Source organism: Felis catus, chromosome B3 (assembly GCF_018350175.1).
Source record: "Felis catus isolate Fca126 chromosome B3, F.catus_Fca126_mat1.0, whole genome shotgun sequence".
Taxonomy (NCBI): Eukaryota; Metazoa; Chordata; class Mammalia; order Carnivora; family Felidae; genus Felis; species Felis catus.
The window spans coordinates 34832767-34855856 of record NC_058373.1 but is presented as its reverse complement, the minus strand read 5'-3'; the positions used below and the strand labels follow the sequence as shown (position 1 = coordinate 34855856).

At 47.6% G+C, this 23090-nt stretch overlaps 1 protein-coding gene across 1 annotated transcript in view; it reads left to right on the top strand.

The window, feature by feature from the left end:
• LOC123386232 overlaps positions 1–3587 on the top strand; it is a 33365-nt gene extending 29778 nt beyond the window's left edge. The window contains exon 6 of the mRNA XM_045060651.1: positions 84–3587. Within this exon, the coding sequence (XP_044916586.1) occupies positions 84–202 (119 nt within the window). The 3' untranslated portion in view covers positions 203–3587. The remainder of the gene's footprint in view (positions 1–83) is intronic.
• Positions 3588–23090: the final 19503 nt, after the last annotated feature.

The window sequence follows — 23090 nt, the reverse complement described above, 5'->3', positions numbered from 1 at the left end:
GGCCAGGCTTCTAGAGGGGAAAAAAAAAATCTCAAGTAGCTCTTTGTGGTCATGAAGAATACACTTATGTGATTGTTTTTAAGTATTTCAGACTCTGAAAAAAAGCTTTAAGGAACCCATCGCAACGGACAACAGTAGAGTTACTCATTCAACTTCGCGGGAACAAATCCACATGAAATGGAGAATGGAAGAGATTAGCTAAATAATTCAGTCCCGTCTTCAATCTAGCATGCAGGTGCACACGCACACACGCACACACACACACACACACACATGGATTATTTCACCCACATTGATTCAGAGTGTGGTTTTAATTCTTGCCCCTTTCAATCGGGTTAGAACCTTTCCAGTCTTCAAAGTTCTTCTCAATCCTTTGTCATTTTATACTCAGTGCCCAGCACAGTTCCCGGCTCATAGTAGGCACTCGGTAAGTTTCTGATCAATGACATACCGCCTGATCTGGAATATACTCTTACCGACACGGCCTCCAATGAACCACACGTCTCTGAATCCATGTGGAGCCCTCTCCACACTGACTCTGGGCTTAATTTGCTTGCCTGGAGAGATTTTAGTAAATGTGATACAAACAGGCACGTGAATGGCACATTGGAACATCACACTTATGAAGAAGCCTGGGCCAGCCTGCAGGGGACGCGTGGCCAAGTCAACAGCCAGCTTCACTACTGCCAGTCATGTGAGTAAGGCTGTTTTAGACCCTCCGGTCCCTATCAAGCTGCCAGATGACTGCAACCAGACAAAATCAGCAGAACAGCCCAGTTGAGCTCAGTTCAAGTGCTGACCCATAAAATCATGAGAAAATATATTGTAGTTTTAAGCCCGTGAATTTTGGGTTGGCATGTCATACAAAGACAATTGAGACGGTACTTTTTTTAAAAAGTGCATAGATAGATACCTTTAGACCAGAAATGACAAATATGTAACATCTCATCTAACACATTTAATGGATTGGTACTGTCTTCCTGGAGGGCCATGTGGAGGGGAACTTGAAGTCCCAGTTACCAGAAGAGAAAGCCATGATTAGTAATGGGTGCAAAGAACGCGGATGGGAATAGTGGCAATATGCGTGCCTTATTTTTGCCATCTTTGTTCCCTTTTATCAATCAGGGGCCAGCGAACAAGGAAAGAATTATCAAAGTGAAATGCTAAGTGGGCCATTTGGTAAGGAGATTTTCCACTGAGTTAGGGCACAGCTCCCAGGGACAGTGATCATGAAGGTAGAACTCCTTGAGTGAACTCAAGCAGACGTTATTTATGTCACTGGAGAACACAATTCCATGACTGCAGAAACCCACAATTTGGAGCTCTGGTTGATTTCCCAGGTTTGCTAGGGGGCAGTGTCCAAGTGGCTTTACTCTGCCCACAGATCTGGTCATCAGCTTCATAGGTACCGAAACTCGGTGTTTTCGGTGCATCCAGAGGTGGTCGGGCTCTTGGGAACAGCCCTACAAGAATCACCTTCATGCGATTCCGTCAGCAAAATAAAATGCAAGGACTTTCCAAAGATACAACAACTCTTATTGGCTCCCCAGACTCAGTCATCAGAAAGGCTCCGTCCCACAAAGAAGATGGAATGAGAAGAAAGGAAGCGGGAAGGTTCAGAGGGAATATTTCACACGAGTCAGTAAAGGCGGATAAAATATCTCTGTCTGACGAGAGTACCCTCTCTGTAGCAGTGGGAAACCATGAACCTCAGGTCCAGTGTCTCTCTCCCTTGAGAATAATTGGAAGCACACTGACCAGTTGTAGACATTGACTTATCTTCTGACATCTCTGCAGACCCCATTCCTTCTGGAAGATATGCTTCTTCGGACACATTAACATAATTGAGTAAGCCATTGCCATTTTTTTTGCTTCAGCAGCACCATCTGAAGATCCCACCTTCTTTAGAGTTTGCCTGCCCAAGCTCCTGACTATCCACTATCACCTTGATTTATAAGGCATCTTTCCCCTTCCAAGATTTGTACATAACGCATGGATTTTGTCCCATCTACCCATCCATCCGTCCATGCATCATTTCATCTACTTATTCTATAAAGCACATGCACTCAGTTGGTCTGGGGGGCCACAAAGAGGAATAAACATGGACCCTGCCTTTGAGGAGCCTCAAAGGTGAGAAAGGAGATGGGAGTCGAGGTGAAGACTCATCCTAGAGAAGCCCAGGAAAGACAAGAGGATACTGTAACTAAGACTGAGCAGCGGTGATAGGGAAGAAGGGGCAGATACCAGTGTTACGGAGAGAAAATGAACAGTGATTGCCCAGTGGGCAGGCAGTGAGAAAGAGGGAAGAGACCAGAGCAATAAAAATGGTTGTAAACCACTAAGTATTCATTAGTATCATCATTATGATCATTAATAGCTGGCATTTATTGAGAACTTTCACCATGCCAGGGACTATTCTGAGCCCTTTATATGCACAAATTTACGTAATCCTCAACCAAGTGAGGTAGTTACCATCATTATGTCCAGATTTCAGATGAGGAACTATAGGAGGAAGATCCACAGAACAGTTCTAGAAATGTGTCATTTGGCATGCCTGGGACCGTCCCAATGGCGAGCTCCAGCAGGGAGTGTAATGGCGGGAGGCCAATGAGAGCATCTGTGCTAGAAACATCAACTGAGACACCATCTGCACCTACACGTGGTGGTAGGAGCCACAGGTCTGGTATGGCAGGTTGAGGACAGGGACAAGGTCAGGACCCAGGAGAAGACCCAAGGCTTCCATACCTTGAGTATGGAAATGAATGATTAAACAGTTAGGCTATCTCTCTACCTTGGTGCTGCCCGTGGAGGTGGCAGCCATGTCTTACTGGGCATCATGTCTGCCCTCAGATCTCTGGTGAATCCCAAGATCAGTAAAAACAGAACCGGGAAGCTCACCCAGCACCGGTCAGACCAATATGTCCAAGTTGAGGGCAAACGGCACAAATCAGAGGGCCCAGCCCGATCTTGATGTCCAACACTGGTTACGGGAGCAGTAAGAAAACCAAGCACGGGCTGGCCGTTGGCTTCTGGAAGTTTCTAGTCCACAACGTCAAGGAGCTCGAAGTGCTGGAGGTGTGCTACAAATCTCACCATGCACAGATTGTTCACGATGTCTCCTCCAAGGAGCCATGAGCAGTCCAGCCGGCCTCCGGAGTCACCAGTCCCAATGCCAGGCTGCGCAGCAAAGGAGACGAATAGAGAGACAGCTCATGCACCCACTGCATTTGTGTTAATAAAACCACAACACCCCAAAACTTTTTTTTTTAAAGTTAGGATACGCACCAGAACAGGAGGTGTCAAAGCAGCAGGGCGAGCCAAAAGTTTCAAAAAGGAGGCAATGTTCCAGCGGCTTCAATCCCACCCGAGAGAGAGCACACAAACGTGTATGAGAAGCAGCCACTGAATTAGACATTCAGGCAGTTTGACAGCTAGTGACGTCGAGAAGCACAGTTTTAGAGGCATACACACCGTCTCCCAACACGCCTGGATCAGTGGTTCTCAGATGCTGGTGCAGAAGACTTTCCTGGCAGTTTATTAAAATTCAGATTCCTGGTGGCAGTTTATTAAAATTCAGATTCCTGGGACTACCTCTGGAGATTTGGATTCATGAGGCTTGGGTCAGGGTCCAGGAGCCTAAATTTTTAAACACCAACCCCCCACCCCCACCCCCGTCCCTGCAAGGTGATTCTGATGCGGTTGTTTCCAAAACTATACTCTGATAAGCACTGCCCTGAAGACATAAGCATCCTTTCCCCACCTGCCCCAGGTTCCGGTTTCCTGTTAAATGATCCACAGGCTCCCTACGGGACATCAACACGGTGAGTGGCCAGCCTTCCCGGTTCATGCCTTCCCACGGAGGCCTTGCTTCCCGGGCCCTAGTGGTGGGATTACGTCTCAGGACTACAGTTAGCAAAGCGTTCATACGTACCAGAGACACACGTGCACATTCTGTGCATATGCAGAATAGGAGAGAAAGCATTTATCCCAGAGACGAACACTTAGAAGCAGATAGATATAAATACAAGTGACTGATCCAATCGAGACAGAGGAGGAGCCTAGAATAATGCAAAAGGAGGCAGATTAGCACTGGGTGTTGTATGGAAACCAATTTGACAATAAATTTCATATATTAAAAAAAAAAAGGCAGATTTGCTCAAGTGAGTCAAATACCACCAAAGAGAGCCTGTAAAAGAGGTTCTTAACGGTCAAGTGCATGATATTTACTCGAAGGGAGTACACCCTAACTTTTTAATCATTCATTTCCATACTCCCTACCCGGCTCCTTTTCCTTCAAATGCCCCCAAGTGCAAAAGGAACACAGACGAAGGACTAACAAATTCTACTCGGAGAAGCTGGTGAAGGCATCCCCAAGGAGGTAGCACGGAGTCCTTCCCCAGTAAGAGCTCCCAAGGCAGAGAAAGGGAAAGGGATCTGAAGGCAGAGGAAAAGCGAGTATAAGAGCAGGGGGTGGGGGGGGGGGGAGGCACAAAGGAGCAGGGTGTTTCCAGGAAACCTAGGAAGCTTGGCTGGAAGAGAGGAAGTAGGGCTGGAGGGAGGGAGAGGCAGATAGAAGAAGAGTGAACTAGCTTGAAAAGCTAGGGTCTTGGAGGTTCTTCCTCGCATGCTAAGGATTTTAGAGCCGATCTCAGCGGAAAGGGAGAGTAGAGTCCCTGCGGTTTCTAAGTGGGGGCCGCATCTTTTGCTTTAGGGAGCTGGGGATCCCACGCCGGGGAAGCGGGCCGACTCCTTCCCTTCCACCCGCCACGGGCATCCAGTGGGAGAGAAATCTCCAGCACAGCCAGGCTCGTGAATCCACAGGGTACTTGCAGGCACAGCTTTCGAGTCTGTTTCTTCTCCCCGAAGCCTCTCATTTAGGAAATAAACCGCAGGGAACGCGGAGGGAGAGAAAGAGGGGGGAGAAATAACACTCAACTCCAATTCCTCAAGTGGAAAAAGGGAAGGGTGACGCCCTTCCTGTCTAAACATGGGTGGAAAATAATCACCAAAAATGAAGTTTGGTTTTGCAGGGTGGGCTAGGGGAGGAGAACCAAAAATGACCGAAGAACAACAAAGCAGAAAAAACAAGCAGGGGAGGCAGGAGTATAAAAACAGGAAGACCCCAGGGGCAGATTCTCTGCAGGGCGTGGGGCTGGGGAAGGGAACGCTGGCCTGGCGTGCAGGCCTTTCCCCGTAGCCTTGGGCACTAGAACCGTCCAGGACGTGCATGGGGTCAATGCCAGACACACCTGGAAAAGTTCAAAAACCGTTTCTGGATGGGATGGGGGAGGGGTAGCTTCCAGGCTGCCCAAGGGGGCCCCCGGGGGTGAAGTAGGAGGCAGCCGCTAAATTCAAGTCAGAAACCGAGTCCTGGGTGCGGGCCTATGTGACTTTGGGCAAAGGGCCTCTACCTTCCTGGGCCTGTTTCCACATCCGGGATCTCGTGTGGTTGGCCAGGCCTCTGTGCATGGGTGGCCAAGGGACACGTTGAAATCCAGCTGTGCACTCTGGCGTGAGCGGGGACCGCGAAGACAGAGCGTTTTATTTCTCTAAATTTACGCCAAAGGATTGTTCCGCCGGCCAAACCAGAGGCCACAGGACTGGAACCGCTTAGGTCACCTTTTTTCTCTTCTCCGGGGACTTCAGGACCTAATGGGGGCCCTGGGTGCAGTGCGCTCGCTAGGCTGGGAAAATGTGCTGAGCCCCGACTCCCCCTGCTCGCCGGGGAGGGTGTCCCATGCCGTGCTTAGGAACTTGGACTTCAGTGTGAAAGAAACAGAAAGCCAGATTTGCTGGAGCCCACCCGCCTCCCCCTCGTACTTCTCCTGGCCCTGCTCAATGTCACCTATCTCCCAACACAGCAGGCTGCCTTAGCCACCTCGGGGGTGAGCACTGAGTTTGGGCGTGACCATTACTGTGCCCCACTCTGATGGGAGGAGCTAAAACAGCCCCGGCACCCACATCCAACCTGACCTGGACGCACCGGGGCTGGCCCCAGAGCTGCCCAGAGGGCCGGGGTTCACAGCCCAGACGTGTGAGGGAGTTAGTGCCCACGGGGTGGGTTTTGACCAGTGAGAGACCTGAGACAGAGAGGAAGCAACAGAGAGACCCCTGAGTCTCCTCCCCAAGATGGTTCCCAGGCGCGGGGCGTTTATGTGGTGTTCCCAGAAACATCCAGCATGGCCACACGATCCTTCCTTACTCGTGGGGCCGCAACCCCACAGAAGAGACCATTTTGTGTTCGCTTTTGCTTTCTCTCCACCTCACGTCCCCTTTCTTTCAGTGTCTCTGCCCTGGGATTACCCTCCCCTCCCCGTAGAGCCTTGGCACGTAAGCTTTGCCTCTTGCTTTTTAGGGAAAATGGGCGAAGGCAGAGGGCTCGATGGCTCGTACTGGCCATCTTGCTGACCGTGGCAAGTGAGGGCTGGCCACGTTAGCCACGTGACTTTTCTCACTTGGGTGCGTTAGAACGAAGCTTTACTTGTCACACACGTTTGGGCCGCAGAGTCCAGAGGGCATGGGGTCAGTCAGGCCCGGGGCGCGAGTCCTGGCTCTGTCTCCCATGCTAGTTTACATGCATGAACTTGGACGACCGAAGACCTCACCTTGCCTAGTCTTGGTTTCCTCTTCTGTGAGGAAGATGGAGACAATAAAACTTACTTCACGGACTTGGTGATGATTCAATGGTGACATGATGTTTGTTGAATAGTCAGCCGACTGCTGGACGCATGGGATGAGCGCAGACAATGCTGTTTCTGTTGTAACGATTAGGAAAATTGAAGAGTAGGCATCCAGGAGGCCTTTGAGTCAGCGCCCTGCCACAGCAACTCAGACAGGGACAGACGCGGCCTGCAGGAGGGGTGTGGCCTTGGTGGCCGAGGCCAGCCTGGAAGATTTCCCAGACTAGATTCTGAGCATGGGGACTCTCTGTTGTCTGACCCCCTAATGTTCTTCCTGGTCACCCATTTCATCTACAGGCTGCACATGCCCATCAGCCACCTACTCTGACCTTGGCCTGGAGCGTGTCTACCTCTCACCCCTGAGCGCCTTATCCGCTGCTGTTCCTGCCCCCATCTGACCCTCAGAAAGGACAGGCTTCTTGCCCGGCACATTTCCACTCTGGCCTTGGTCTTGGAGACCAGAGGCGTGATTTGGCGGGAGGTGAGGTCCGGGGCAACCTAGGACAGAGGCTCTCACTGCCCGCGGCCTCAGCAGTCTGCGGAAGCCTCTGATGCCAGCTCCCATGTCAGCCGCTGGACCTCAGGGACATTGCCACATTCACACAGCAGCGCTATTGCCCAGGGCCCTGTGTTCACAATTCCCGTCCCGCTTCTGAGTGGTAACAGACTGCAGGTGGGGCAGGGTGGGGAGAAGAGGGGGGGCTTCGACCCCCTCCTTATCCCCCTGTGTCTCTACACCTGACCCACATCGGAAGCTGAGCACCTTAGGTTCGAGGGAACTGAGGCAGGCTTGAGAATGTGCCCACAGTCTTACGGGAGGGTTTTGTTTTGTCCTGTTTCATTTGTCGATGATGAGGGAGCCTGCACATGGAAAAAGCCAGAAAGAGCAATGAAAGTTAGTGGAGTGCTCAGCCCTGGCCTCTCTTTCCTAGATGCCCCAAGCACACAGATGTCAACCAAGCGGCCTGGCCTTTTAGGAGAGAGATTAGCCATGTAGCGCTCTCTCTCTCTCTCTCTCTCTCTCTCTTTAAATTAATTTATTTTGAAAGAGAGAGAGAGTGCATGCGCACGTACGAGCAGGGGAGAGGCAGAGAGAGAGGGAGAGAGAATCCCAAGCAAGCTTTGCACGGTCAGCGCAGAGCCCGGTGCGGGGCTCAAACTCACAAACCCTGTGATCATGGCCCGAGCGGAAACCAAGAGTCCGATGCTTAACTGACGGAGGCACCCAGGCACCCCTCACTTTTTTTTTTTTAACACCACTTCAAATTCTGCCAGTTTGCTTATATACAAGGATAAAGGTCCAAAACCAAAGAAACAAAAACCCCTCCTGTGCTGCGTCTGTATCTCCAAGTTCAGGGATACCTCCCTCTCTCTTTGGCGCCCCACAGACTCTGTTCTACGGTGATGTTTGTTATGTCGCCATCTGGTGGCGGCAGAGGGTAACGGCCTATCCACGCACTGGGGTCATGGTCCTCGTTTCCACAAGCGCCCTATGTGTTGAGCGTCCACTCTGTATCAGGCACTGGGTGGTACCTGCGGTCATCCCTTGACATTAAAACTAAGCGGTAGGAACCTGCCCCCGGGATTGGTGCTTACTGCCCTTCCACGCCTTCCATAGCAGCTGCATCAAAGGACTCCAACCCCCTCCCTCCCCACTGTTTGAGATTTTACCCAAAATCTTGGAGGCTGTTAGGAGCCTGATGGAACAAGGCTGCCTGAGGCTGCAGAATCCATTGCAGGTGCCACAAAACGTGACCTCTTCCTGCTGTGGTAATCTCTCATCCCTACACGCCAGTGGTTCTCGCCCTGGCTGCCCATTAGAACCACCGACAGGCTTTTACATTATTATTATTATTTTTTTAACGTTTATTTATTTCTGAGACAGAGAGAGACAGAGCATGAACGGGGGAGGGGCAGAGAGAGAGGGAGACACAGAACCGGAAGCAGGCTCCAGGCTCTGAGCCATCAGCCCAGAGCCCGACGCGGGGCTCAAACTCACGGAACATGAGATCGTGACCTGAGCTGAAGTCGGACGCTTAACCCACTGAGCCACCCAGGCGCCCCACCGACAGGCTTTTAAAAACAGCGCTGCGCGGGCCTTACCCCCAGAGACTCTGATTGAACAGTTCAAGTGAGGTATTGGGTATTTTTAAAGCTCTCCAGGTGATGGTAAGGGGCAGCCAGGATTGAGAAATGCTGTAAAATCGGTAAGCGCGGGTCAGGCCGTCACCCTTCTTACTGCTATTATATTTGAGAGAATTACTCCCTCACGTACACATAGCCCTCCCCACTCCCCACACTCAGCCATTGGGAGCAGACGGGCCCCATCATCTAAGAAGTTCATCTGTCTCTCGCGTCACAAGGAATATCTTCCAGATTTCCGGGGGAACCTTTGAGAGGCTCCACAGCTACTATCCAAAGGTATACAGCCCGTAGGCCCCTTTGCTTTTTCTTGGCCAGACTAAGGGAGCACTATTTGAAAGTAGAATGGGTAGGGCAAGAGTTGAACATAGAAGCATATTCTGGTCACCAAAAGAATGTAGCGTAAACCCCAAGGGGAGGGCTTGCAAAGTATGGGAAGTTGGGGAGGGAAAGTTTGTTTTGTTTTCTCCCTAAGGGTCTAAAGTTAGTCTGTGCTGCCCCGGGGAATTGTGGGTCACGGCAAGGGAATTGTGTGCACTGTCACTACATGGATATTTGGAAGAATAAAGAGGTCCCTTTTCAATTCACATTGGTGGAACACGGTCGAGAGGACCAGATACGGGGTCCCCGCATTCCCCCATAGTTTGTCTGGTTCTGACGGACTTGGAGAGCCCAAGGTCCTCTCGGACTATTTTGCTGAGCCCTTCGGGGCGGTGTAACTGAAACTCGGTTAAATGAACTTCTGGGGAGTTGGGTGGGGGTGGGAGACCCTTGTGCGACAGGCCAGTGTCTAAAGGTGGGAGGTGGGGTTTCCTAAGCACAGGAGGGTCTTCACACCCCAGAGCAGGGAGGTGAGGAGGAAGGCTGTCTCTCCAAAAGGGAGACACATATAAGGTCACGGCAACAAGATTAAGTTCTGGAGAGCACTGACCTAAAAAGTTTCCTCCTCTGAAATGTTTCATTTCTTGGGTGTTTTTCCAGGAAAAATGGTATTGGTGGCCATTTAAAATTCTCCCTCTTAAATGTTGTCAATTTAGGGGCACCTGGGTGGCTCAGTTGGTTGAGCGTCCGACTTCGGCTCAGGTCATGATCTCCCGGTTCATGGGTTGGAGCCCCGCATCCTGCTCTGTGCTGACAGCTCAGAGCCTGGAGCCTGCATCGGATTCTGTCTCCCCCTCTCTCTGTCCCTCTCCTGCTTGTGCTCTGTATCTCTCTCTCTCTCAAGAATAAATATAAACATTAAAAAAGATTTTTTTTAAATGTTGTCACTAATTTTTCCAGCTTTTAGTAAAGTCTGATATATTTAAACTTTTTTTTTTAAACGATCATTTATTTTTTTTTTTAATTTTTTTTTCAACGTTTTTATTTATTTTTGGGACAGAGAGAGACAGAGCATGAACGGGGGAGGGGCAGAGAGAGAGGGAGACACAGAATCGGAAACAGGCTCCAGGCTCCGAGCCATCAGCCCAGAGCCTGACGTGGGGCTCGAACCCACGCACGGACCGCGAGATCGTGACCTGGCTGAAGTCAGACGCTTAACCGACTGCGCCACCCAGGCGCCCCTATTTAAACTTTTTTAAATGCTTATTTATTTTTGAGAAAGAGAGACAGAGAGAGAGAGAGAGAGATGGAGCTCAAGCAGGGGAGGGTCAGAGAGAGAGGGAGACACAGAATACGAAGCAGGCTCTGGGCTCCAAGCTGTCAGCACAGAGCCCAAGTCGGGGCTTATGAGTTCATGGCCTGAGCCCAAGTTGGATGCTTAAGTGACTGAGCCACCCAGGCGTCCCTGAAAGTCTGATATATTTATTCATGTTTGTGTGATGTTGTGAAGACAGCAAAAGACACATTAGTCTGTCTTCATTGGCACGTAGGTCATTATTCAGGAAGTAACAAGATGCCGGGGGCGGCCTGCCCAGGGTTGACCTGAGTCGGGCCCACACAGAACCCAGAGCACCAGAAGGAAAACAGGCCTCAGAGGGGTTGAAGCCAGGGAAAGTCGGACTTGGGAGAAGGGAGACAACCCGCATTTCTCTCCCAGATATAGAGGGAGGTGACCCTTAAGATAGAGGGGAAAGCCATTCCTTCGGCTACACCATAAATTCCTTCACTGTCAAGGTAAAGGCGGAAAAGAAGCTTGACTCAGAGGACGATCTCAACATGTGATTGGTAACTGAGTTAGTTTGGGGTAACGCCAGGATACTCAAGCAGAGACTTCCCATAGCTATGAGGACATAAATGGTAAGGAGAACGTGGACAATGTAAGACCAGAGGCAAAAATCGGAGAATCTAAGCAATATGAAACACTTCCAAAACCGAGACTCTAGAGGGGCAAGGATCACTGATGTCCCCAAGGCTACAGCACTACTTGACCTGAGGTCTGTGACTTGAGCCCACCTCTCCTGACTCCCAATTCAGGTCTTGTATGTGTTGTCCTTTTCCCCAGGGGTCATCTTAATCCTGGTAATTTGAGCATTGACCACGGTGAATACTTGAAAGACCGTGTGTGGAATGTTCTGGGGCACTCACTGACCCATACTCTTTCACTGGGTTTTCTGGCGCTGATTAAAGGTAAGTTTTATTTTCCGTCTTTCAAAAATCTATTTTTGTTTTTGTTTGTTTGTTTGTTTTTAAGTAGACTGATGACCAACGTTTGTGCAGGCAGAGTTAAATCTGAGTCAGGACTCTCCCTTTGATTTCAATGTACTCAAAGACTTTAGGACAGCAAAGTGTATCAAATGGTTTCCATTTAAAAGGGAACTTGAAATTGAGCCATGGAGCTTGGCTGCGGTCCTCATGCTAAGTGATCCCAAGGGAGGCAGGCCTAACCCTTTCATCAAGGAGACGTTTGCCCATGACCAAGGTGACCAGGGTTTAGAGGGGGAGAAAAAAAGCAGGAAAGAGGTGCAGAAATGTCCAGGAACCAAATGAAATGCCCCCTTTGAATGGGAACTGGCTACCACGGGACAGCAGAAAGGAAGGAGTCAAGGATTCTCAGAGCTCCGGCTTATCTCTCTCTCTCTTTCCCTCTCTCTCCAACAGGATTAACGTCTCCGTAGCCATTTTGTCAGCCTGGACTTGGGGGTTTGGGTTGGTGATCTGCCGCCAGCCACAGGGCCCAGCAAACAGACACCACGATTGGTTTTCGAGAATCATCTCTTTTCTGCATTAGATGAGAAGCCACCTAACTAAGTGGTGACTCATGGGCCTCCCGACAGCCTTGACTATACTCATTTTCCAGTGTTTTCTGAGGTCAGAGTTGCCAGCCCTTCCCAGGATGCTCTGTTCTCCACGGGTAAGCCTCACTTGTGCGTGAGGAGTCGGGATAGCAAAGAAACCAGCCGCAGGGAGGTGTTCAAACTTGCGTAAGCCTCCTGAGCGGTGTGTTTATAGCAACAGGGCCCAAGCCGTGAGCTGGGGGAAGCTGGCAATAAAGCTTCTGTGGTCTGGCTCAGGTCACCCTGTACCTGGGACCCTCTGAAAGCCTGGAGACACCACATTTGTTTATTCTGAGAAGGAAGGCCAAGAAAACACATCGGAAGAAGCGTGTCCCTGCATCACCAGAGTTAGCCAGACGAGGAAATTCTGTCTAACCGCAAGACAAGGACGGCATTTTAATAGCAAACTGTTTTCTTCCCCTTCCCATTCCTCAGTCCCAGTCAAATGTTCCAATGATTTGGACCTCTCCTCTTCAGATCTGATCACTTTCCTTTCTAATTAATCCTTCTGAGAAAGGAGAAAAAGCCCTTTTCCATAGCTCGCTAGTGTGCGTCCATTCTCCACATGGCAGCAAGGACGATCTTTAAGAAGCTCAGATTCGAATCCAGGTGTTTCTATGGCTCTCCCCGGGCTGGTCTTGCCCAGCTGTCCGACCTCGCTGACCTCGCTGACCTCACCGTGTTTGCTATGCACTCCCCCTGGATTTTCAGTCTCCAGCCACACTAGCCTTTGGCTCATTCACCAAGGACTTCAGGATTGGGGGGTGGCGGTGGGGGTGGGGCAGGGATCAGCTGCATATACGCCTGAAACCACCCACCCGTCATTTTTACTGCTTAAAAACTTTTAGGTACAGTACACTTTGCTTTGGATGTCGTACAGTTCAATGACGTTTTCCACGCGTACAGATTCTTGTAATCACTACCGCAAACGGGATACGAAAGAATTCCAACACCCCAAAGAATTGCCCCATGCTGCTTCTTTGTCCTTGCTTCCTGTCCACCCCCCGGCAACCGCTGATCTGGTCCTAGAGCTCAGCCTTCTTCAGACTGTCATACGAAGGCAGCCGTACAACAGAGACTCTTTTGAGACTGGCTCCTTTCACCTAGACTAACGCATTTGGGATTCTCCCACATTGTCGCGTGTGGCGAGGTTGCACGTTGCGTGTTCCTAATCTTTGCCGAGTGGTGTTCCGTTGTATGGCTGTGTCCCAGGCTTGTTTGTTCTCTCCAGTGACCCACGAAAGAAGATTTGAGTAGTTTCCAATTTGGAGCAGTTACGAAGAACGCTGCTATTAAACATGAGTGTACAGGTTTTTGTGTGAGCATGCTTTCACGTCTATAGTAAATACCTACAGATGAGATTCCCGGGTCAAACGGTTAAGTATCTGTTTAAGTTTGTAAGGAAAAGTCGAACTGTTCTTCTGAGCCCCTGTCCTGTGCCATACTGCATGTCACCAGCCACACGTGAGAGCCCACTTACTCTACATCCTTGCCAATGCTTCGTATTATCAGAGTTTCTGGATTAGCCTTCCTAGTGTATATGTAATGGTATCTAACTGTGATTTGTAATTTGCGTTTCCCTAAGAGCTAGTGATGTGAAGGACTGTCTATATGCTCATTTGCCATCTATATATTTTCTTCCATGGGGTGCATGTTCAAATCTTCTGGCCACTTAAACAATTTGGGTTGTTTTTCTTTCTTATTGTTGAGTTTTGAGAGCTCTTTATATATTTTGGATACAAGTCCTCTGTTGGATATGTGATTGGCAGGTATTTTCTCCCAGTCTGTTGCGTATCTTTTCATTCTCTTCACAGTGTCTTCCACCAAGCAAAAGTTTTTCATTCAAGGAATTCCAATTTATAACTTTTTTTTTTTTAAAGAATCTTGTTTTGTTATCCAAGAGCACAAAGAGTTTCTTTTTGTTTTGTTTTTTTTTTTTGGAGGGGGGGTTGTTTTTATTTTTTAATTTTTTTTTTTTAACGTTTATTTATTTTTGAGACAGAGACAGAGCATGAACGGGGGAGGGGCAGAGAGAGAGGGAGACACAGAATCTGAAACAGGCTCCAGGCTCTGAGCTGTCAGCACAGAGCCCGACGCGGGGCTCGAACTCAAAGACTGTGAGATCGTGACCTGAGCCGAAGTCAGCGGCTCAACAGACTGAGCCACCCAGGCGCCCCTGTTTTTATTTTTAAGTAGGCTCCTCACACAGCACAGAGCCCGATGCAGGGCTTGAACTCATGACCCTGAGATCAAGACCTGAGCTGAGATCCAGAGTCAGACGTTTAGTTCTATAATTCATTTTCAGCTATTTTCTGTATACGTTGGGAGGCGTAAGTTGAGGTTCAAACCTTCCACGTGAAGATCCAGTAGTTCCAGCACCATCGGCTGAAAAGACAATTGAGTTGCTTTCATACGTTTGTCCAAACTTTGAACAGACACTTCACAAGAGAAAATATACGGATGACAAGCATGTGAGAAGATCTTCCACATAAGGAAAAGATCTTCAGTGTTAGGAAAGCGCAAATGAAAACCACAATGAGGGGACGCCTGGGTGGCTCAGTCGGTTAAGCATCTGACTTCAGCACAGGTGGTGATCTCATGGTTTGTGAGTTCGAGCCCCGCGTCGGGCTCTGTGCTGACAGCTCGGAGCCTGGAGCCTGCTTCGGATTCTGTGTCTCTCCCTCTCTCTGCCCCTCGCCTCCTCCTGCTCTGTCTCTTTCTCTCAAAAGTAAATAAACGTTAAAAACAAAACAAAAAAGCCCATCCTGAGTTATCGCCACACATCTTTCAGACTGGCAAAAATGAAGTTTTGGCGAGAATGTGACGGAGCTGGAACTCTCCTACACTGCTGGTGGGAAAGTAAAAGGGTACAGCCACTTTGGAAAACAGTTGACCAGTTTCTTTAAAAGTTAGACTCATAGTTACCGTTATAATAGAACCATTCTACTCCTAGGTATTTACCCAGGAGAAATGAAAGCATATGTCCATACAAAGACTGGTTTGCAAGCATTTCTAACAGTTTCGTGTGTAATAGTCAAAACAAAATACAACCCAAACGTCCGTCACCAAGTGAGTGAGTAAGCCAAGTGCGTTACATGAATACAATAGAACAATGCATAGGAATAAAAAAGAAGGAATTCTTGATAATATGCTATGACATGCGTGATTCTCAAAATAGTTTTGTACGGTTCAAGAGGCAAGATGAAAAAGTATATTCTGTATGATTCCATCAATAGAAAGTGTCAGGAAATGTAAAGTAACACAAATGGGAGAAAGCAGATCGGTGACGACCAGGAGATAAGGTGGAGAGAAGCAGAAAGGAAGGTTTACTAAAAGACACACGAAAACCTTTGGGGACAGTGGATATGTTCATTAACTTGATTGAGGTAATGTTTTCATAGATACACCCATATGTCAAAACTTATCCAATTGCACACTTCAAAAAGGTTTTTTGGGGGGCGCCTGGGTGGCGCAGTCGGTTAAGCGTCCGACTTCAGCCAGGTCACGATCTCGTGGTCCGTGGGTTCGAGCCCCGCGTCAGGCTCTGGGCTGATGGCTCAGAGCCTGGAGCCTGTTTCCGATTCTGTGTCTCCCTCTCTCTCTGCCCCTCCCCCGTTCATGCTCTGTCTCTCTCTGTCTCAAAAATAAAAAAAAATAAAAAAAATAAGTTGAAAAAAAAGGTTTTTTTTATGTTTATTTACCTTTGAGAGAAAGAGAGACAGAATGCGAGTGGGGGAGGAACAGAGAAAAAGGGAGACACAGAATCTGAGGCTCCGAGCTGTCAACACAGAGCCTGACAGGGACTCAAACTCACAGACTGTGAGATCATAACCTGAGCCAAAGTCGAATGCCTATCCAACTGAGCCACCCAGGTGCCCCTTTCCAATTGCACTTTATTTTAAAAAAATTTTTTTTTAAGTGTATTTATTTTTGAGAGAGAGAAAGAGCACGAGCAGGGGAGGGACAGAGACAGGGAGGGAGACACAGAATCAGAAACAGGCTCCAGGCTCTGTGCTGATAGCTCAGCACAGATGCAGGGCTTGAACTCAAGTGAGATCGTGACCTGAGCCGAAGTCGGACGCTTAACCAACTGAGCCATCCAGGTGCCCCTCCAATTGCACACTTTAAACTAAACTATTTGTAGTTTGTTTTAAATCAATTATACCTCAATGGAACTCTTTAAAACCATTTTTATGAGTGTCCATTCTGTTCCATTCACTTATGTCTATTTTTTAGTCCAAACCATACTGTTTTGATCCCTGTCGTTTTTTTTTTTTAATTTTTTTCAACATTTTTTATTTATTTTTGGGACAGAGAGAGACAGAGCATGAACGGGGGAGGGGCAGAGAGAGAGGGAGACACAGAATCGGAAACAGGCTCCAGGCTCCGAGCCATCAGCCCAGAGCCCGACGCGGGGCTCGAACTCCCGGACCGCGAGATCGTGACCTGGCTGAAGTCGGACGCTTAACCGACTGCGCCACCCAGGCGCCCCGATCCCTGTCATTTTTTAATAATATATATTAAAATCAGATAGTGTGAGTCTTCCAGCTTGTTCTTTTATTTTCAAAATTATTTTCTGCATTAGAAAAATGATGGATTTTTATATGTTGACCTACTCCATGACCTCACTAAACACACTTGATTGTTCTAGAACTCGATTCCTCCTTTTTGTTTATACAATAATATATGATGTATATATGATGGGGGACAGTTTTATTTCTTCCGTTTCATCTGAATGCCTTCATGTCTTGTCTTCTTATGCTTGATGGGATTTCCAGGACAATATGGAACAGTTGTGGTCAGAGCTGACATCCTTCACCCTTCACGTAAGAAAGACACCCAGACAGCAAGTTCGTCTTAATGTGATGCAAGAGGGATACACAGTCAGCTATGAAGTATTCTTTTTTAAAAAACATTTTTATAATGTTTATTTATTTTTGAGAGAGAGAAAGCATAAGCAGGGAGAGACAGAGAGAGAGACACACACACAGAGACCGAAGCAGGCTCCAGGCTCCGAGCTGTCAGCACGGAGCCCGACGCGGGGCTCGAACCCACGATCTGTGAGATCAGGACCTGAGCCGAAGTCGGACACTCCACCGACTGAGCCACTCAGGCGCCCCCAGCTATGAGGTATTCTTGACAAAAACTCGAGCCGAGACTAGGGAATGCCAAACAACTCAGTGATCAAGACAAACAACGTTTTCATGCAATATTTTCAAAAATCAAAATTAAGGTTAAAAAACAAATTCACCATGAACAAAATATCAGAATTTCAAATAAAGACGGAATCAGTGTTTACTGGGTTTTCCTTTGCCTCAGTTTCCATTATGGCTCAGTTCTGCTGCTGATCTTGTCCTGGTCTAGAGTCAAGATCTAATGACCATTTTATAGAAAATGTAGCGAGAGAAGAAATGTTGAGTGATGACCGGTTTCTTCAATAAATAAATTGCAGGGCAAAAAACAAAGTTGGGGTCCCAGAGTGGTAGTTACACAGACATGGTCACTTTATGGTAGGTACTTCAGCAAGTTACATCCTTACGATATGTGTACTTTTCAACAGTATGTTGTACAGTGATAAAAATGTTTGGAAGATGGGGAAAAAAGCACTTAAATTCAAACAGTTACTTAGTTCAGGTGATTAGATTATAGATATTTATATAATTTTATTTTTAATAAAATAAATTGTTTTTTTAATTTATTGTTTAATACAATGTAATTAATTTAGAATGTTTAGCAATTATTTTATAATATATAATTTTATGGGGCCCCTGGGTGGCTCAGTCGGTTAAGCATCTGACTGACTCAGGTCATGATCTCACGGTTCACGAATTCGAGCCCTGCATCCGGCTCTGTGCTGAGACCTTGGAGCCTGGAGCGTGCTTCAGATTCTGTGTATCCGTCTCTCTCTGACCCTCCTCCGCTCACGCTCTGTCTCTCTCTCTCTCTCAGAAATAAGTAAAGATTAAAAAAAAACCCTTATTTATAATATATAATTTTATAATTGTATGCTATATAACTTATATAACTGTAATTACTATAAAGCATCTATGTCATATAGTTATATAATTTTATAATCTATACAATATAATTTTATGAATTATAAATTTATTTAAGCAAAAGTTTTAGAAAATCTTATCTGGCCCTTAATCGTTAGAGATGTATACTGAAGTATGCAGGGGTGGCTGTTTGTTTTTATATTTTTCATAATATGTTTATTTATTTTGTTTTATTTTATTTTTAAATATTTTAGCAATTAAATCCAGAAACGTTGCCCTGAAAAACAGAAAAAGGTAAAACATATTTTAGCAGGGGTGCCTGGGTGGCTCAGTCGGTCATGATCTCATGGTCTGTGAGTTCGAGCCTCGCGTGGGGCTCTATGCTGATGGCTCGAAGCCTGCTTGGAGTTCTGTGTCTTCCTCTCTCTCTGCCCCTCCCCTGCTCAGACTCTCTCCCTCTCTCTCTCTCAAAAATGAATAAACATTTAAAAAATATTTTACTAAAAGAAGAAGGAGGTGGGGGGAAGAGAAGAAGAAGAAGAAAGGAAGGAAGAAAAGGGCCAAATGAAGCAAATGAAGAAAAATTAGTAATTGTTGAATCTGAGGAACATATTAATAAGATTTTCTCATACTCTCTGCTTTTACATTTGCTTGAAAGTTTTTCCTCATAAAATTAAAAATAAATAAGATAACCTTTCACCCCACCTGCTGTCATTTTATACCCCATTATCTCGTTTCATGTTTCCTAAACTATTACCTGAAATTATCTTGTTCATTGGTGTATTGCCTGCCCCCTTCCAGAAGAATGTAAACACCACGAAAGCAGAGTACATATGAGTCTTATTCCCTCCTTTATTCTCAGCAGCTAAAACAGTTTAAAACAATGAACTTTATCGGCATCCCACATCTAATACGATTTCTCGAACAGGAGAAGTGTTGTAGTTGAGGGTATTTTAGTTTCGATATTATTTTAAGAACGATCTCAATACAGTCTCGCTTTTTCTGTCAAAGGGATCCCAGCTCTTCACACAGGGGTCCCAGCTCATTTCTCCTCGGAGGGTCGGCCAGATTTTGATGGAGGCAGAACTGAAACCCCCCTCGGGAGTTCTCCGCAATCGTTTCATGGCCCCCGAATCTGTTTATTTCCGAACTGTAATGGCGACAAAACCCAGCACTTTATTTGACCTGCTGTTGAGTTCCCCTGTGAAGTTGTTAGTTTCAAAGAACTTTGGTTTGATAGCTCCGTCTTCCTTAAAGTGTTTTAGGGCTCTACGAGACAAAGAACAGATGTTGCACTCTACAAACCTGCGGTTACCAGCCTCTGATCCGTTCTCAAGGTCGGTCAGCTTCTCCATCTTGTGAAGAGGCTGCTCAAGTCAGAACAAGCAAGTTTCTCTTCCCAAACGGAGCTCGTTTAAAGTAAAACACAGTGGAAGTTTCTTAGAGTTCTTGCGTTTAAAGACTGAACAAGTCTGCTTGTCTGTCTCATTTATTTTATTTTGTGGTTGTCGGTTTGTGGACGTGTGGCATTAGGAGAATCGTTCTGGGATCAAGAAAATATTTATTCATGTTCATAAAGCTTCGTATCTGCTTCTTCTCTCAAGTCTGCGCCGTGGCCACATGTGATGAGATATGAGAGACCCAAGTATGTTTGTATTACTGAATTCACCTGGGTGTTTGTTGACTAGGTTGGCCCTTCAGGGTATATTCCAGGTGTTTCCGGATGGGACCATCACCCTCATTTTGCATACAAAGCAGGCAGCTTTGGTGATCCCTTGGTCCTGACTTCCGAAGATTCCTACTGGCCCTTGGCCTCCATCCCTAAGCTCCCCTCCATTTTTCTTAGGTACTCTCCTTTTCAGATTCCTCAGAGTTTAGAGCTCAAGAGTCCCCACCCCTGACTTAATCATACAGAACGCGCTTTTCCATACCTTCTGTTGGAACCTACAGATACTCCAAGATATATTCCAGGGCCAGAGTATTTCAGGACAGGTGGAGTTCTCAAACAGTGCTGAACCACAGAGCTCTTGGGATCTTTATGGCCTGTGAGAGGATGTGCTTGGATGTTTGGAAACACTGAATTTATATCACATCGCACTGTAGATTTTTTTAAACTGGGGGAAATCAGTTTTTACTCATTTTCCATTCAACAAATATTTCCTGAGCTCCAGCCATGGGCCAGGCAGTATTAAGATGATTTGAGATCTACGGTTCCTACTTCATGGTTCATGATCCAGCAAGGAAATGGTAGGTAAACAATTGACTATAATGTGAAAACACTAATGCCCTTGAGAAGTCTTGCCCCTTCTTCATAAGTTAGGATGAATTCATTGCCGAGAGTTTTAGTGGATGTGTTTTTTGGAGCAGTGTCTACATTCCGGGATGGTATGAAGTGCTTTCCTATATTACCCCCTCTAATCCTTACAAGAGCACTGATGTAGGGTATTATCATCCTCACTTTACAGGCGAGGAAACCGAAGCTTACAGAGATGGGATAGTCCTCACAGTTTGGCAAGTCGTCTTAAAAACTAGGGTCTCTTTTTTTCCCCAACCGTGGGAGTATAAGCTGGACTCTATGCCCGTGCCTGGTTATGAAGGCCATGTCTCCGTGTGGACACCAGAGGGCGATGAGAGAGAGAGAGAGCAAAGCAACGGAAGGAATTTGCCTCTGGGGCCACCTCTCCGAAGTCACAGCGAATTGACCTTCTCAAGCTCAGTCTTTGAAGATGCGGGGTGCTGAGAGGGCAGATCTGAACCTACTGCACATTCCGGTCACAGATAAGGGCAAGGATCACTTAGGATTCATCTTTTGTCTAAAGCACGTCAGCTCGCTGCTGCTTCTACTCATAGTATGGAACGTTTGTGGAATTCAATGGGATGTTTTGTACGGTCACAAGACACATGTCTTGCTTGCTTCTGCTCCTCCCATAGCTGATTCCAAATCAGGGGTGTTGTGCAAACAGCTGCTCAACGAGAAACTGCTCCAAGTGAAAGCAGCTCCGTTCACCCGTTGGGCTGGCCACGTGCCCCACCACCCCATTTGTTCCAGCACCCGGAACACTGTGTGGCTGGTGTGGCCACTGCTCCATGGGCAGCCTGCCAAAGGACTGATCCGTCAACATGACGGTCATCCTGAGGGATGCTTCGTGAAGACAAAGTACTCCGGCTGTAGCCTCCAGGGGTACCTTTCCATTAAGGGAACGTGCTCTCACCAGGATGGAAGCCAGTGTCGGGGGAATAAGAAATTGACATTCCCTGTTTCAATCCGTTCCTCCTTAGAGCTTTGTCGTTAGTTTCTCGGGCGCTTTTCCATCCTGTTTACAGCTCACAACGAATAGGATATGTGGCTGAGGACGACTGGAGAAAGCTAGCTCACATTTTAAGGGAAGTCTTTAAAAATAATCAATGACCAATGTGTCTTCAAAGAGTACTTTTTCATATGTTTCAGTCCCATGTGGCCGAAACCAAATAGAGCCGTTTTCAACCCAGCCACACCCTGGAGTGACGCATTAGTGAACGAGAACAGGCAGGAACCCATTTCTGGATATGAAGCTGGCCTGTCAGCTCAGGAGGTGACCCCACAGTCCCACGGGTTGTAGATCGACTGAGCTAAGGTTCCGAGAACCTTACCCCCAAGATACACGGCACAGCAGGGGATGCAAGGCAGTTAGGCCCTCACTCTGCGCTTAGGGGAAAGGCAGCCAGCACTTTTTTTTTTTTTTTTTAAGTGAGGAAGTGATGCAAACAGAATTCTACATAAGTAAGATGGCTTTGGTGGCATTACGGGATAGGTCAAAGAGAGGATTACAGCCAGGGAGAGCTTGAGAGGACAGATGAACGGAGGTAAGTGCTTGGGGACAGAGGGAGCAAATAAGAAACAATTCAGGGCTGGAACTCACAGCTCGGAATTGTTGATTGAACGTGGGCAGTGGAGAAGGAGAAGGTATACATAGGACATCCTCACGTTCCCTGAGCGTTTACCGTGTGCAAGTTGCTTAGCATTTTACGGGTCTAAACTCATTTAATTTTGGCAAACCGTATGAGATAGGAATGATGATCCTCCACCTTTTACAGGAGAAGAAACTGACACTCAGAGAGGCTAAGTCATTGGTCAACGTTCACCAGGATTTGAACCTAGGCTGTTGGACTCCAGAACGTGCCCCCTTCACAGAGGCCACGCGGTCTCTTCCCGTCTGGGGGACGTGAAAGCCAGACATACTGGCTGAGGTGGGAAGTCAGGAGGAGCAGATATGCATGGGGTGGGGGGTGGGGGGTAGACAAGGTGGTATTCGGACACGTGTCGCACTAGGATGTTCTGCCAGCCCTTCGATGGGAGGCGTCCAGCAGGCTTTGGGTCCCAAGGTGGAGAAGGAACTGGTTTTCATTAAAAATAATGAAACATCTGTAAAAATACTGTTGGCTGGGTTTCCCAGTCAAGCTATTCAAGAGAGGCCTGCTGGGCTAGCAAACAGGAAGCCCATGCCCCAGCTGAAGGTTTGGCCAGAGACTTAGAGGGGTCAGGTTCATCAGCAGGTGCTCCAGGGCTCCCTGCCACCGTGAGTGGGGGATGGGTGAAGTGCGCCCGGAGCTCCACAAAAAGAGAGAAAGCCCAAATCCTGAAAAAGAAGGAGAGGAGGGATGCCTCTAAGCCTTCCTCCATCTATTCCACACTCCTCCTTGTTCCGACAGATCAGGGCTTCTCAGTGCTGCCTGCCCAGTAAAGTCACCCAGGGAGTTTCGAATACCGCTCGTCCCCAGGCGTCACCCCAGGACCAAGGAAATCAGACTGTCTCAGGGTGGACACAGGCAGTTTTGAAAAGCTCTCTAGGTGATTCGAATGTGAGGCCAGGCTTGAGCACTAGAACAATACAAGGAAGGTTGTCTTGGGGGGTGACCGGAGACCCAGGTAAAGACTAACACCTACAAAGTACGTTTCGGTTCATAAAGCACTCTCGCATACAGGCTTTGTTTCAGGAGCGTCTTACCGTCACCCCCTGGTTAGACGGGGAATCACGAGTCAAAAAGAGAAATGACCTGGGGCGCCTGGGTGGTGCAGT